Genomic DNA, 13,544 nt, shown 5'->3' with positions numbered 1-13,544 from the left:
TGAAACCGTTTCTGCTTATAAACTGAGCAGTAAAACATACAAAGAGTGTGACGCAATTGAGCGACTAAGCGACTAAGCACAAGCACACACACGTGCATAAGCTGGGATGAGCAGAAGGATTCAGGCAATCACATCTTTCTCATGCTGTCTGAAGAATGAATTACATGCTTGCTTGGCACAGAATTGATGCTTATATCACCAATCATTTTCTTTCACACACTGATCATAGATTCATAGAATGTTAACATTGTATTGGATTGACCAAAATGTTCATTTTGGTTTTTCCATAACAACTTTGAAAAAGTTCCAATGAACTTTTTCATTGCCCCTAATAGAAAAGTCCAAGGCAATCTGGTGATCTTTCAACTACTCTTCTTTTTCCCCCAAGAAGTCTTTTTCTCAAACAACTTTTTTTTAAAGGCTGCTCTACTTGAAGCTGGGTTTAGAGGTTTGAACTCCCTTGTGCAATCCTCCCCTCACCCTTTCTTGTTAGAACACAACTTAAACACCATTCATCTCCCCATCTTCCCATTCCCAGATAAGTCTAAAGAGACCTGTTCAAGGCTGCTTAGTCCTTTCCAAGGCTAGACCCCCCCAAACTCTAGCCTCTTAGGCCACCACACCAACCACACTGCCCCCTTTCTAGCTGGGTGTCTGTCTGATTGCAGGGTGATCTCTTCAGTTGTACTGAGTGCGACAGCTCTTGGGAGAGCCTCCTCTTACACACCAAGTTATGCCAAAGCTAAAATCTCAGCTGCACGCTTTTTCCAACTGCTGGACCGACGACCCGCAATCAATGTGTATAGCAGTGCAGGTGAAAGATGGGTAAGTACTGGAGGTGGGGGTAAGGAGTGCAGTGTGTGTCTGCTGGACAGCATCGGGGCTGCTTATTTAAGACCACTTAGCTTTGAAATTGTGTAGTAGATGGGTGCATTCATATGCACTCAGAATGAGCAGATAGTAGATTTATTAATGTAAAGGAATGAAGTACATTAGCATTAAAATTATTCATAAAGCTGGCATTTGAATAAGGCAATTCTATCCAGTGAATACTTGTTTTATAATACACAGTCACTATAAAACACACTTAATTCCAGAATAAATGAAGCTATAAGTCTTTGAGACTTGCACAATCACTGTGATTTTACTGATGTTCTGCTATGGAATGTAGAAAAACCAGTTTCTCCTGTCCTGTAATACTGACTTATTTCATGTTTATCTCAGTTCCACATACCTTCATGTGGACGCTCAGAAAATCAATTTGATCTCAATGAAATATCACTTTTTCTAATTAATAGTTCCTACAGGTGTCTTTTTAGGTCTTCCTTGCTTGATTTTTAATATCCCAGTATGTTCAAGAGAGCAAAACAACCTAAACTCTAGTAAAGTTAACTAAATTCAGAAATCTTAAAATTGGTCAAATGCCCCATTTCTCCTTTAGTTCAGTAAAAGGCAAGTCTCTGTGTGGTTTATTAAATGTTTATCCCTTTCTAGAGTTCGCATGTCAGATAGTACAACTAAAGGTTTTCACCTTTGCAATTCAGAGTTCAAGTAACTTTCTGTGGAGGTCATTTCAAGTGTAAAGTTTTTATTTTAAATATTTGGGGAAACAAAACTGTAGGAGTTTGCATAGGTACTGGCTTCTGTGATGTAATCATCTCTTTTCTTCTCTTCCATGCGGAATGACTGACGAGGAAGTCCCCTTAGGTTATAATGGGAATATTTGAGCTTTTGATCAAATATCTTTAAACTCAATGCCCCACCCTCCGTTTATTCTACATCTGTTAAAATAGGGAATAGAATGCTGTTTCATTAAGTTGCTGTCCTTATACTTTGCATTTTGGCAGCTTGTTGTTAAAGGTATCTTAAGCAAGGATTTAAAACTCAGGTGCATTCTCAACAGTCTAGATACTAGCAGGAGAATATATAATTCTAATCTTTCCATCCACAGGACAACTTCCGGGGACAGATTGACTTTGTTGACTGTAAATTTACATATCCTTCCCGCCCTGATGTACAAGTTCTGAATGGTCTTTCAGTGTCTGTCGGTCCAGGGAAAACCCTGGCATTTGTTGGGAGCAGTGGATGTGGTAAAAGCACCAGCGTTCAGCTGTTGGAACGTTTCTATGATCCTGACCAAGGGAAGGTGGTAAGCAATGCAAATGCCTTTGAGAATTTAGCTTTCTGCAGAGGATCTCCAACTTCTTAAAGGGGGTCTTCAAGGTTGTGCCTTACCAGACTCATTCTGAAGCGCTTGCCTCCGGCAATATTCTCCAGTTCCAGTCATTTGCTGCTTGACCTGATTCTACCTCACAATTTCTAATGTTAGATTCATTCTTCCCAGTTCCAGATGGCCTCCTGACCAGATAGGCAAAGAAAACTGCAAAGCTGGAGATGAATGCATTTAATAGAAGCATTCACTTACCTGTAAATGGGGCAGAAAGTGCAGACTAGTCAAGAAACTAATGACTGGGAACAGAAAAACTGGGGGATGATGAGAAACACAATGATAAATGAGTAAGAAAGGGAATTTAACACGAAAAATCTGAGACAATCCTGGTTCAAGAAGCTAAAGTCTAAATAATATAAGGGTCTCAAATTGGTAGTCATGTGCCTTAAATCTTTGGTAAAGATATTTGAAAAATTGTGGCTTGCTTTGTTGCTTATTTTCTACAGAATTTCTTTCTCTTCTTTTCTTTTTCCTTTCTATCTTTCCAAATTATATCTGCAGAGGAGTACAAAGTAAAATAAGAAATATTTGTAAAAACAAAGCAAAACAAAACAAAACCAATCTTTTATTCCACCATTTCCACCCCACCCCCCTTTTTCTGCTCAAAGGCAACTATTTTTAATCACTTGATGTTTTTAGATCTCCCAACAATTACCTCAGTGTCCCTAAATAATATGCTCATGTTGCTATTTCTTGATTTAACAAATTTAGACCCTCTGTTGATTTATTTGCAAGAGATGGAAATTTAGCTTCCCTTCCTCCTCTCCCCTCCTTTGACCCACCTCCTCCCAATATGGTTATACTACTTTTAAAAGCTCTTCTTTTTGGAAATTTAATTAATACAGTTTTGTTTCTTTCCCATCACCTGCAGGTAACATTTCTTGAATCCTCATTTTCTAAGATGAGATTAGCAATTCTACCTCTATTTTCACTTTTTCCTCCCCCTCCTTTTTTTTCTTTTTGCCTCTCAATCCCTAATAGCTACACTTTTATTTTATCAAGAATATAAAATGCTTGCATTTTATTTATACTATTTACAGCTTTTCCTCTAGGCTGATTCTGAAAGTTGAAAATCTATTAACTTTTCTTATGGCTATGGAAATATTGTTCATCTCACAGTTAAGGAGTGAGGTACATTAGCATCACAGTTTCTTTTCTTGCTTTCCTGAAAGACTTTCTTTCTTTCTTGTATTCTCTGCCTTTATGAAATCTTTAGGTTCTTCCCATGTTCTACATGGACACTTATTCTGAGGAGCCTGCTTCTTTCCTTTATTTCTGCCACAACCTGGACTAATTGCATCCTATATCTGTTCAGCAATTGTCAGTCTGTGAGTTTCCCACAGTATCTTTTGGATTCGGTCCATTATTTCCTAGTTCATGTATTTTCCTCTTTCTTTGGTTTCCCCTCTTATTTTGTTGGAGTGCATCTGTAAGTAGTTTTCTAAGAAATGATTCAGAGGTGTGGGTTTGATTGAATCCACATATTTTGAAAAAGGACTTTCTGATACCCCTGAATAATGTAATTGTCATTACAATGAGGATAGATAAAATGATGAGGAGAAATGCTGAGGGAAATTTGAAAGAGGTAGCTAAAGTTTCCTTTGCATAAAGCAAAACAGGGAAACAAGCAAACCGATAGTGGTAAAATCCAGGAAATTATGAAAATAAGGAGTAAGAGTTGATTATCTGAAGATTATAGTCACTTCTTTTATTAATTTTAGGTATAGGGATTTTATTTGTTTGAAATTATTTGGTGATTGATGACTCTAGGAAGTCCATGGCACTGGGGGTCTGATCTCTGCAAAGGAGAGGATCCAGTTTAACCAAATGTCAGATCTTTCATGACTGTCACCTGGGTAGACTGTGAACTAACTACATGACAGGCAGGAATTCGAATCCTTCATGTTCAACTTCTTTAACATTAACATGCATATTAAGCATATTTCTCTGAATGTACTCAGCGAATGTTCTGGTCACAGATAGAAAGCAATGCCCATGAAAAATATCAATATGTTTCCTTGCATTTCATAGACACGATATATTTTATTACATCATTGTAAAACTTTTTTACAGACATTTTTCATTTAGAAAAATACCACCTTTAATGCAATTTTAAAAAATTCTCTTTGCTCTTAAGGAAGCTAACAAATGCAGGCATTCAACATTTTTAGCATTTAATTGGGTGCCTATGTCAGATTTGTTGGAGAAGGAAATGGCAATCCACTCCAGTGTTCTTGCCTGCAGAATCCCAGGGATGGGGGAGCCTGGTGGGCTGCCATCTATGTGGTCGCACAGAGTCGGACACGACTGCAGTGACTTAGCAGCATGTCAGACTTTATTTTTGGGGGCTCCAAAATCACTGCAGATGGTGACTGCAGCCATGAAATTAAAAGACACTTACTCCTTGGAAGGAAAGTTATGACCAACCTAGATAGCATATTGAAAAGCAGAGACATTACTTTGCCAACAAAGGTCTGTCTAGTCAAGGCTGTGGTTTTTCCAGTGGTCATGTATGGATGTGAGAGTTGGACTGTGAAGAAAGCTGAGCGCTGAAGAATTAATGCTTTTGAACTGTGGTGTTGGAGAAGACTCTTGAGAGTCCCTTGGACTCCAAGGAGATCCAACCAGTCCATTCTAAAGGAGGTCAGCCCTGGGTGTTCTTGGGAAGGAATGATGCTACAGCTGAAACTCCAGTACTTTGGCCACCTCATGCAAAGAGTTGACTCATTGGAAAGGACTCTGATGCTAGGAGGGATTGGGAGCAGGAGGAGAAGGGGACGACAGAGGATGAGATGGCTGGATGGTATCACCGACTCGATGGACGTGAGTTTGCCTGAACTCCGGGAGTTGGTGATGGACAGGGAGGCCTGGTGTGCTGCAATTCATGGGGTCGCAAAGAGTCAGACACGACTGAGCGACTGAACTGAACTGAACTGATGATGTGCCCAGATTAGTTCCTGTGGGAAATTCTAAGGAACATGAACCATGTCTTCTGTCTTCTGGGAGCTTACTCTCAGAATACTCTCATATAGACAACAATCAGCAAACAGTTCCAGTACTTAATTAAGTATTAGTGCTTTGCAGTGTGTAAGTACTATGGAAAATGCATAAAGGAAGAGGAGCAAGGGCTAATTATTGGGGAATGCCATATACTTTTTCTAGTAGTGTTTGTGTTTTATGCTGCCAACATATTATCTAAAATATAGTATATCCATACTACTTAACATAATCTTTTTCTGAAATCATGCGGCTAAATACTTTATAGTAGTATGTTAGACATACTATCCTTTTGCTGTCCTAGGTCTTTTAAGTGGAAGAGCTCGAATGGTGGATATTTGAATTCCTGTGCTCAACTGCCTAAATAAATCGTGTTGTTGTCGTTGTTGTTCAGTCACTAGGTTGTGTCCTACTCTTTGCAACCACGTGAACTGCAGCTCACCAGGCCTCCCTGCCCCTCATTATCTCCTGGAGTTTGCCCAAGTTTATGTCCATTGAGTCCATGATGCTATTCAATCATAAAAATAGATCATGAGTTCCTAGAAAATAAAGATTTTTTTTTTCTATATTATACCAAAGACTGCCTAGCATGGTACCTTTGTGGCAGGTTATTCTGTATATATCTGTTGGTTGACCAAGTGAATAAATATACTTCTTTCTTACTGGGATTCATTATCTTCAATCATTCAGAGGTTAGTATCATTGAAATCAATGGGTTTGATTCTTATATTGTCCAATAGCTTTACATAGGAAACCCCATTTCATAACCCATGGAGTCTCAAAATTGAGCAATTATGTGTACTTGGAGAGGATGTGCTACACCAGAAGATTAGGGAAGTTTCTGTTTTCTAAACTAGATAATGTGCCTTTCTTGTTTGATACCACCTGTAGAGCTAGAGTTTGGGAAATGAACAAACAAAACCGTGTCTGATCACAACTTTGACACCGCTTCTGGCAGACACCACCTCCAGAGGTCAAAGGCAACATAATTTATTTCCAAGAATCCTGAGCTTGTTGTCTCTTAAGCAAAGCACGCATCTTGCATAACACTAACTCTAGGGCATGAACTTTCCTCACTGCTGGAATTCTAAAATTCAGTGCTCTGGTTGTCATTTCTGTTGGCAGATGATAGATGGGCATGACAGCAAAAACGTAAACATCCAGTTCCTCCGCTCAAACATTGGAATCGTTTCCCAGGAACCAGTGTTGTTTGCCTGTAGCATAATGGACAACATCAAGTATGGAGACAACACCAAAGAAATCCCTATGGAAAAGGTTATAGAAGCTGCGAAGCAGGCTCAGCTGCATGACTTTGTAATGTCCCTCCCAGAGGTAGGTGCACAGTCAGAGTCATTCCTGATGGGAGACAGGGAGGGAGAGCAGTAGGACAACCAGAAAGTCATTATGACTGTAGCTCAAGGAGAAGGTCAAAGGCAACACAACTTATTCCCCAGCGCCCTGGGATGGTCTCAGCCTTTTAAGCAAAATAAATGTCCTTCATCAACATAATCTTTAGGGCTTTATAAAATTTTTTTTGATGTGGACCATTTTTAAAGTCTTTATTGAATTTGTTACAATATTGCTTCTGTTGTTTGTGTTCTGGCTTTTTTACCTTGACTGAACCCACAATCCCTGTATTGCAAAATGAAGTCTTAACCACTGAATTGCCAGGAAAGTCCCTAATCGTTAGTTTTGAACAGTATTATATTATCCAATGCAAGGAATGTTATAGAACTTGCTGTACAAAAAGTAATACCACATCGAGCATCAGCTTGCCTGTGTGTGCTTAGTCACTCGGTTGTGTCCAGCTCTTTGTGACTCCATGGACTGTAGACTTCCAGGCTCTGTTCATGGGATTCCTCAGGCAAGAATACTGGAGTGAGTGGCTGTTCCCTTCTCCAGGGGATCTTTCTGACCCAGGGATTGAACCCAGATCTCCTGCATTGCAGACAGATTCTTTACAGTCTGAACCACTAGGGAAGCCCTGAGTATCAGCTTAGCATAATGGAAAAAAAAAAAATCCTGAGATTTGGAGCAGACGTTGATTTGAATCCAAGTGAGGTCACTTTCTAGTGTAAAGTTACTTCTGTAACTTTGGGACAACTACTTTTCTTTTGAGACTACAAAAAGGTAAAAGATAACTTAGAATGAAAGAGTATACAAAATAGCCACAAAAAAAGAAAGCTGCTTCTGTTATTACTGTCATTGTCATTCCATTACTCGGCAGCAACTATTACACATGTAGAGTAAGCTGCACTTGGTTTGGGGTAAGTCTCACTTTCCCAGAGCCAAGTCTGAATGCAGTGTAACATTGACCCTAAATTTTTCCATCCACCAATGCTCTTTCTTGGTGTTCAATCACAAAGAAAATGAAAACATGGAAACTGAAAAATTTTCAAAAAAGAAACTGAAAAATAGGTAATAAGGAGGAAATTATTTCTGTGAACATTAAATGATAATCTGGCTAGAGTAGTTAGTACCATACCTGATGCACAGTAAATACTCTGTGAATGTAACTTATTTTACACAAGCCTTCATCAAGGGATTCTCTTCCATAATTTCATAAAAATGACAAATATGTGAACTAGTTATTAATATCTGAATTTTCAGATGAGTTTTCAGCTCACAAAAATTTAAATAATTTGTTCATGATCACAGAGCTAGGATATAGCAAGAGTGAAATTCAAAGCAAGGCTTGCCTTCCAGAACAATGCCACCTCAACAAGGAAATGGATGAGAAGATCTCCCAAAGGTCCTGACATTCTAGGACCATTCTGTCTTAGAAAGATCTTCCAGACAGGAGATTGGAAATCAGGGTATCTTACGTCAGGGAAGATCTCATACTAAGGAGAAAGAGATGAAAAAATAAATACAGAGAAAAGGATACAAAGTCCCCTTGTTTTCCAGCATGAAAGGTCACACATGCCATATTTTTTTTAGATCCTAGATGGATTTGAAGTCCTTTATAGAAATGATTCACAATTTCATAAAACAACAAATTGTTTAAATCCTGAGGAGTCATTGATGGGGGCTCCATAAAGCACAGGGGCATGCTTCTGGTTCTGAAATTTACCATATGTTTTCCAGAAATATGAAACTAATGTTGGGTCCCAGGGGTCTCAACTGTCTCGAGGAGAGAAACAACGCATTGCTATTGCTCGGGCTATCGTACGGGATCCGAAAATCTTGCTGCTAGATGAAGCTACTTCTGCCTTAGACACAGAAAGTGAAAAGGTAGGTATTGATTTTCTAAGCCTTAGACCATCGTAAATGAGTCTCTTGCTGTAATATTTGTCCGTATAAAATGGTAGTATTGTTAATTTTCTGATTCACAGTAGAAATGGCTACTCCTTTGCAGAACCAAGAGACAATAGTTTAGAGAAAGGATTTAAAATAGGATTGCTTCAAATAAAAAAATTTTTTAACTTTAAGAATTGTTTTTAAAATTGTTTAGGTTAGGTGACATTTTTTTCAAGGGCAAATGATTAGCTATCTTAAGTAAAATAAAATAATCCTGGCCATCTGTTAGGCATTTCATATTTTACAGTTCTAAAGTTCTGTGGCAGAGAAGATGGGAAGCATGCAAAACAAAGAGGTGGTTTCTGACATGCATTTTGCATAAAAGTAAATGCAATTGGGCAAAACATAATCATGAAATTTACCATTTATAATTAACTCCTTAAAAATTAGGATTCTGTTTTGGAGACAGCTAAATTGTCCTCAATGAAGAATGGTAGGGAATGACCACCTAACGGCTACCTTACATTGTTTTCCTGGTTTTATTTTATTAATATTGAACTAGACCATTGAGTAATGTAAAATTACTTCATGGTCTCAGTTTGGTTCATTACAGGTTCAGTGAAATTTTTCAGCCTGTGGACTGCCATTTAAATCATTGATGCATTGCATTCAGCAAGTATTTTTTTAGACCTCTCTCTCATATCAAGCCCTGAATATCTTGATGTTACTCAGGTGGCATGAAGCAGAACTCAGGCAATAGCAGACTAGGGAACAAACATATGTCTTTGCACCAACTTTCCATCTTCTCTTTGTAGACAGTGCAAGTGGCCCTGGACAAAGCCAGAGAAGGTCGAACCTGCATTGTCATTGCCCATCGTTTGTCCACCATCCGGAACTCAGATATCATTGCCGTCATGTCACAGGGGACAGTGATTGAAAAGGGGACCCATGAAGAACTGATGGCTCAGAAAGGGGCCTATTACAAACTTGTTACCACAGGCGCCCCCATCAGTTGACCTGGCTTGTGAGATTCATGCACAGATGGTACACCAACTACAGGAGTGCCACGGACTGTTTTTTGTTTTTTGTTTTTTCTTTAAGCAGAAATAATGATATTTTACTTTTACAGACATACATTGGACCTGAGCTAGTTGACCTTCAATAATAATTTAGTTTTAAATGTCTGTATATAGAAAATGAAAGAAACCAGGGTCATTGGCAGTAAGAATCCAGTGTCAAGCAGCCATCATCCAGTGCTTTCACCAGCCCCAGTTATTCCATGGGAATTAGTGAGACATCGTGATGTGGAGGAAATAGACTTGCAATTCGCCAGGGGCAGAGAACCATCCCTTGCATTTTGAACACTTGAGGCACACAGAGCCTGGTCTAGACTAGACACTCGACAAATATCTACTGAGCTGGACCAAGGTCATATGGAGAAGAACAGAAGGACTGAAGACTGGCTGTTTTTTGATTGAAGTTTTCTTGCATGTGAAAGCAGATTCATCCATCTCTAAGGATGAGGAGAGAAAGGAGGACTTACACTTCGGACACTCTCAGACTGAAAGGGGCAGAAAAAGACGGGTATTGAAAAGGGTTTACCAGCCAGGAATGTTGATTTATAGATTCAAGGTGTAGTACGTGGGTGGTGAAGTCCTCATTCACTGGACTAGGTTCTGCCACGTGGCTGGAGCAGGGGGCTCTCTCCTAGGTCCTGTACTCCTCTTCACCCCTGTTCACATTGGTTGCTGTCCTTTGTTTCCCCAAGGCCCAGCATGAAGTGAAAATAGTGGACTTTACCTTGTGTAAGTGTTTTCTTCCCATGGCCAACAAATGAAATTCTGCCTACAAAGGAAGCCTGAACTATTATATCGAGGTATATTATTTATGTCTCGGGTCTAGTGTTTCCTGGTGAATAACCACGCAGGTGGTTTAGCAGTTACAACAGAAGAACGGATGGTTGTGAAGTCAGAAACGGAGAGGGTAGAGGGCAGCATTCTGCTTATGACAAACGGCAGTGTTAAGTTGCAGAATAAAGATGCCTTCAAGAAGGAATTAAGCTTTGTAGGAAGCACGTGCTTATCCTGTAATACTGAAGAAGAAAGACCAACAGCCATTTGTTTTAAGTTTTTGTTTCAGAAGAAGAACATAAGCTATGTGCTAGGAGGCTGCCAGTTTCCTGGAATAGACTGGGTGATTAAACTATTTTTAAATAAGATACTTCTAAGTTTTTGATGAGAGGGAAGAACTTGACTGGAGAGGATTTGAAATGATTTGGGAAAACATTTCAATTACAACTTCAAAAATACAGAAGTAAATAAAGTTACAAGTTTATTTTACAATGTCAGGGACTGCCAATGTCTTCATTTTTGTCTTATATCCTGTACCACTCGTGAAGATTTGGTTTCTACAATTTTGCATTATTGTGTCCAGGTGATGGAAAGACTTGCTTAATCTGTTGTGACTGACATTATCTCAAGTCTTTTTGTAATTTCCAACGGTTTCAGGGTGGGTTCTGTTGTGTTCAAACTCTTTCCATAACCCCAGTTAATAAAACTTTATGGAAGAAAAAAATACAAGATTGGAAGATAAAGTTGGGAAAATTTTTCTGAGGGTAGGACAAAAAGACCTGAAAAGTAGAAAAAGACTTAGAGGAACAATTCAGGAGATGCAATAATTAGCTAACAGCAGTTCTGGAAAGAAAATTCAGAGAAAACTGAGGGGAAACAGGATTAAATAGTCCAAGAATATGTCCTATAGTTGAAGGATATGAATTTCCAACTTGAAAGAGTTCACAAATTGTCAAATATAATAAATAAAGATCTTACCTGGGCACACCATTATGCAGTTTTGGAAAACTGAGGCAAAGGAGAAGATACTAAAAGCTTCCAAGAGAAGGGGAATGTATAATAAAGAAGCATAATGACATAGGACCTCTTGGCTGTGACACTGAAAGTCAGAAGACCTAAAGATTTGCCTTCAGAATTCTGAGGGAAAAATTATTTCTGTTCTGGAATTTTATTCCCAGCAAACTATTCTCAAGAATGAGAGATGCCTAAAGAAATTCTGCTGTGTAAGAGTTTCAGAATTGTATGGAAGCAGGTGCCTATAAACCAGAAATGTTACTATTTGAGAAAAAAAATAGAAGAATTGACCTCCAACTTTTTGTCTAGAAACACTTTTTCATGTAGTTACTCTAGGTCTATTCTGCCTGTGCTCTTGGGAAATTATTTCAATAAAAAGACACTTAGAATTTAATGATGCAGTCATGCATACAATTTTTGGCAACTGTACACTCGTTTAAAACTGTAAATCCAGTAATATTTTGATGTTATGTCCTTAAAGAGGAAAATACATAGGATCATAATTAGATATAGTTCACTACACATTTTTTTAATGCGTTAAAGGTAAGTTTCCTATCCTAAGAAAATATCAGAATTTTCTCATCAGTCTGTTTTAGGATCCCACATTATATTTCCAACTAATGAGTTGAATTTATTAATATGTCTTATGCATGTAGAATCTCTCTGCAATCAGATCAATAAGGATATTAGTGGGGATAAAAAATTGCAAATTTGGCTGCTCTTTCCAAACATATTTTGAGATAAATTTACATATGCATGTGTACCATTATAAAAGAAGCATTATGTCCATTTGTATTGCTTAAATTTCCAGGTCAAGTGAACAGTCTCACCTGCCTACGAGAGATGGCAGGTGAAATTAACTGAAATCCAATTCCAATTTCTTTCACACTGTGTTCAGTTAAATACCCAATTAATTTAAATGGATAGACTGTAAATAAAGCAATGCACATGATTATCATCTAATTAGCACTGGCCAGCATTATAATGTGCTCATTAGTGAGTTGTATGGGATCCTAAGGCTCATAATGAGTAATCAGGGTACACGTGACTGGCATGTAGCTGTCTGAATGCAGCTACTAAACTCAATAAACCATCACTAAGACAGAATGCACGGTAGGAAACGGAAGAATACACAGCCAGACAGTGAGTTGACAATTTCTTTCTTCCTATAATACAAGGATAGCTCCTACTCTCAGAGACAAAGAGAGAAATGTGAGGGCAACAGAGCAGCTGGGAATAGAAAGGGAACTGTTCACTCGAGGTGACCCAAAATGACTATCTGCAATAATCAAGAATGATTATAGACAAGAAAGAAAATTGTGCTATCTTATTGGCTAAGAGTATATATTTCTTTTCTTCTTATAAAACTTATTTATTTTTTAACTGAAGGATAATTGCTTTATGTAATTTTGTTGATTTCTGCCAGACATCAACATGAATCAGGCATAGGTATGAGAGTATATATTTCTGATAGATCAAGTATGAAATCAAAGTAACAGATGAACAATGTTTTCATAAAATTCCTTAGAAGTTGAAAATTCAGTGGATCATTTAAATATACCCTGTAGTAACATTCACAAAGCATTTCATAATTTAGAAGCCACTTTGCCGTCACAATTTTTGTTATTGTGAAACCATTTCGTAGTTTGCAGAGGAGGAAGGCAGCTCTAAGTTGCATTCATTGTTATATACATAAGGAGTTAAGTTGACACCCAATCCTACACCCTCTCCCCTTGCATGCTTCCGTTTCAGAGGTCGGAAAGTAAAATACTTACCTTCCCAGACTCTTGCAGCTAGAGGAGGTCATGTGACTACTGTGATCAATGAAATACAGGCACAAGTCTCTGTGGAGGCTTTCCCTTCTGGAATAAAGCCTGGGTTGAAGAAAACACATTTGCTTTCCCCCTTTCTTCTTTCCTGGATGCACAGTGACCATGCTGTGGCCACTTGGACAGAAGCCATCCACTGTGGATGGCAGAGCAGGAAGGCAGACTGAGCCTGATTCTTGGACACCGTTGAGCAGCTATTGCAGCCTGGACTGCCTACCCCCAGCCATCCTGTTAAACACATACCAAACACCTTTCACTTGTTTAAGCACTGAAGTGGTTTGTTACAGTTGTAATTGTTGTTGTTAATTATAGATTAACACACTCAGTAGATAAAGATTTTTATTAATAAAAAATGTTGAAACATAAAGATAATAAAACAATGTT

General features: G+C 38.4%; 1 protein-coding gene across 7 annotated transcripts in view; it reads left to right on the top strand.

Moving 5' to 3' along the window:
- Positions 1 to 11,725, top strand: part of ABCB11 (ATP binding cassette subfamily B member 11) — a 101,258-nt gene extending 89,533 nt beyond the window's left edge. For all 7 annotated transcript variants that reach the window (XM_013969124.2, XM_013969135.2, XM_013969127.2 and 4 more), the window contains 5 exons: positions 669 to 825; positions 1,952 to 2,149; positions 6,353 to 6,559; positions 8,315 to 8,461; positions 9,283 to 11,725. In XM_013969124.2, coding sequence (XP_013824578.2) covers positions 669 to 825; positions 1,952 to 2,149; positions 6,353 to 6,559; positions 8,315 to 8,461; positions 9,283 to 9,483 — 910 coding nt within the window. In that variant the 3' untranslated portion in view covers positions 9,484 to 11,725. The remainder of the gene's footprint in view (positions 1 to 668; positions 826 to 1,951; positions 2,150 to 6,352; positions 6,560 to 8,314; positions 8,462 to 9,282) is intronic.

Source organism: Capra hircus, chromosome 2, assembly GCF_001704415.2.
Source record: "Capra hircus breed San Clemente chromosome 2, ASM170441v1, whole genome shotgun sequence".
NCBI classification, from domain to species: Eukaryota; Metazoa; Chordata; class Mammalia; order Artiodactyla; family Bovidae; genus Capra; species Capra hircus.
This window is presented reverse-complemented; position numbering and strand designations above follow the sequence as displayed.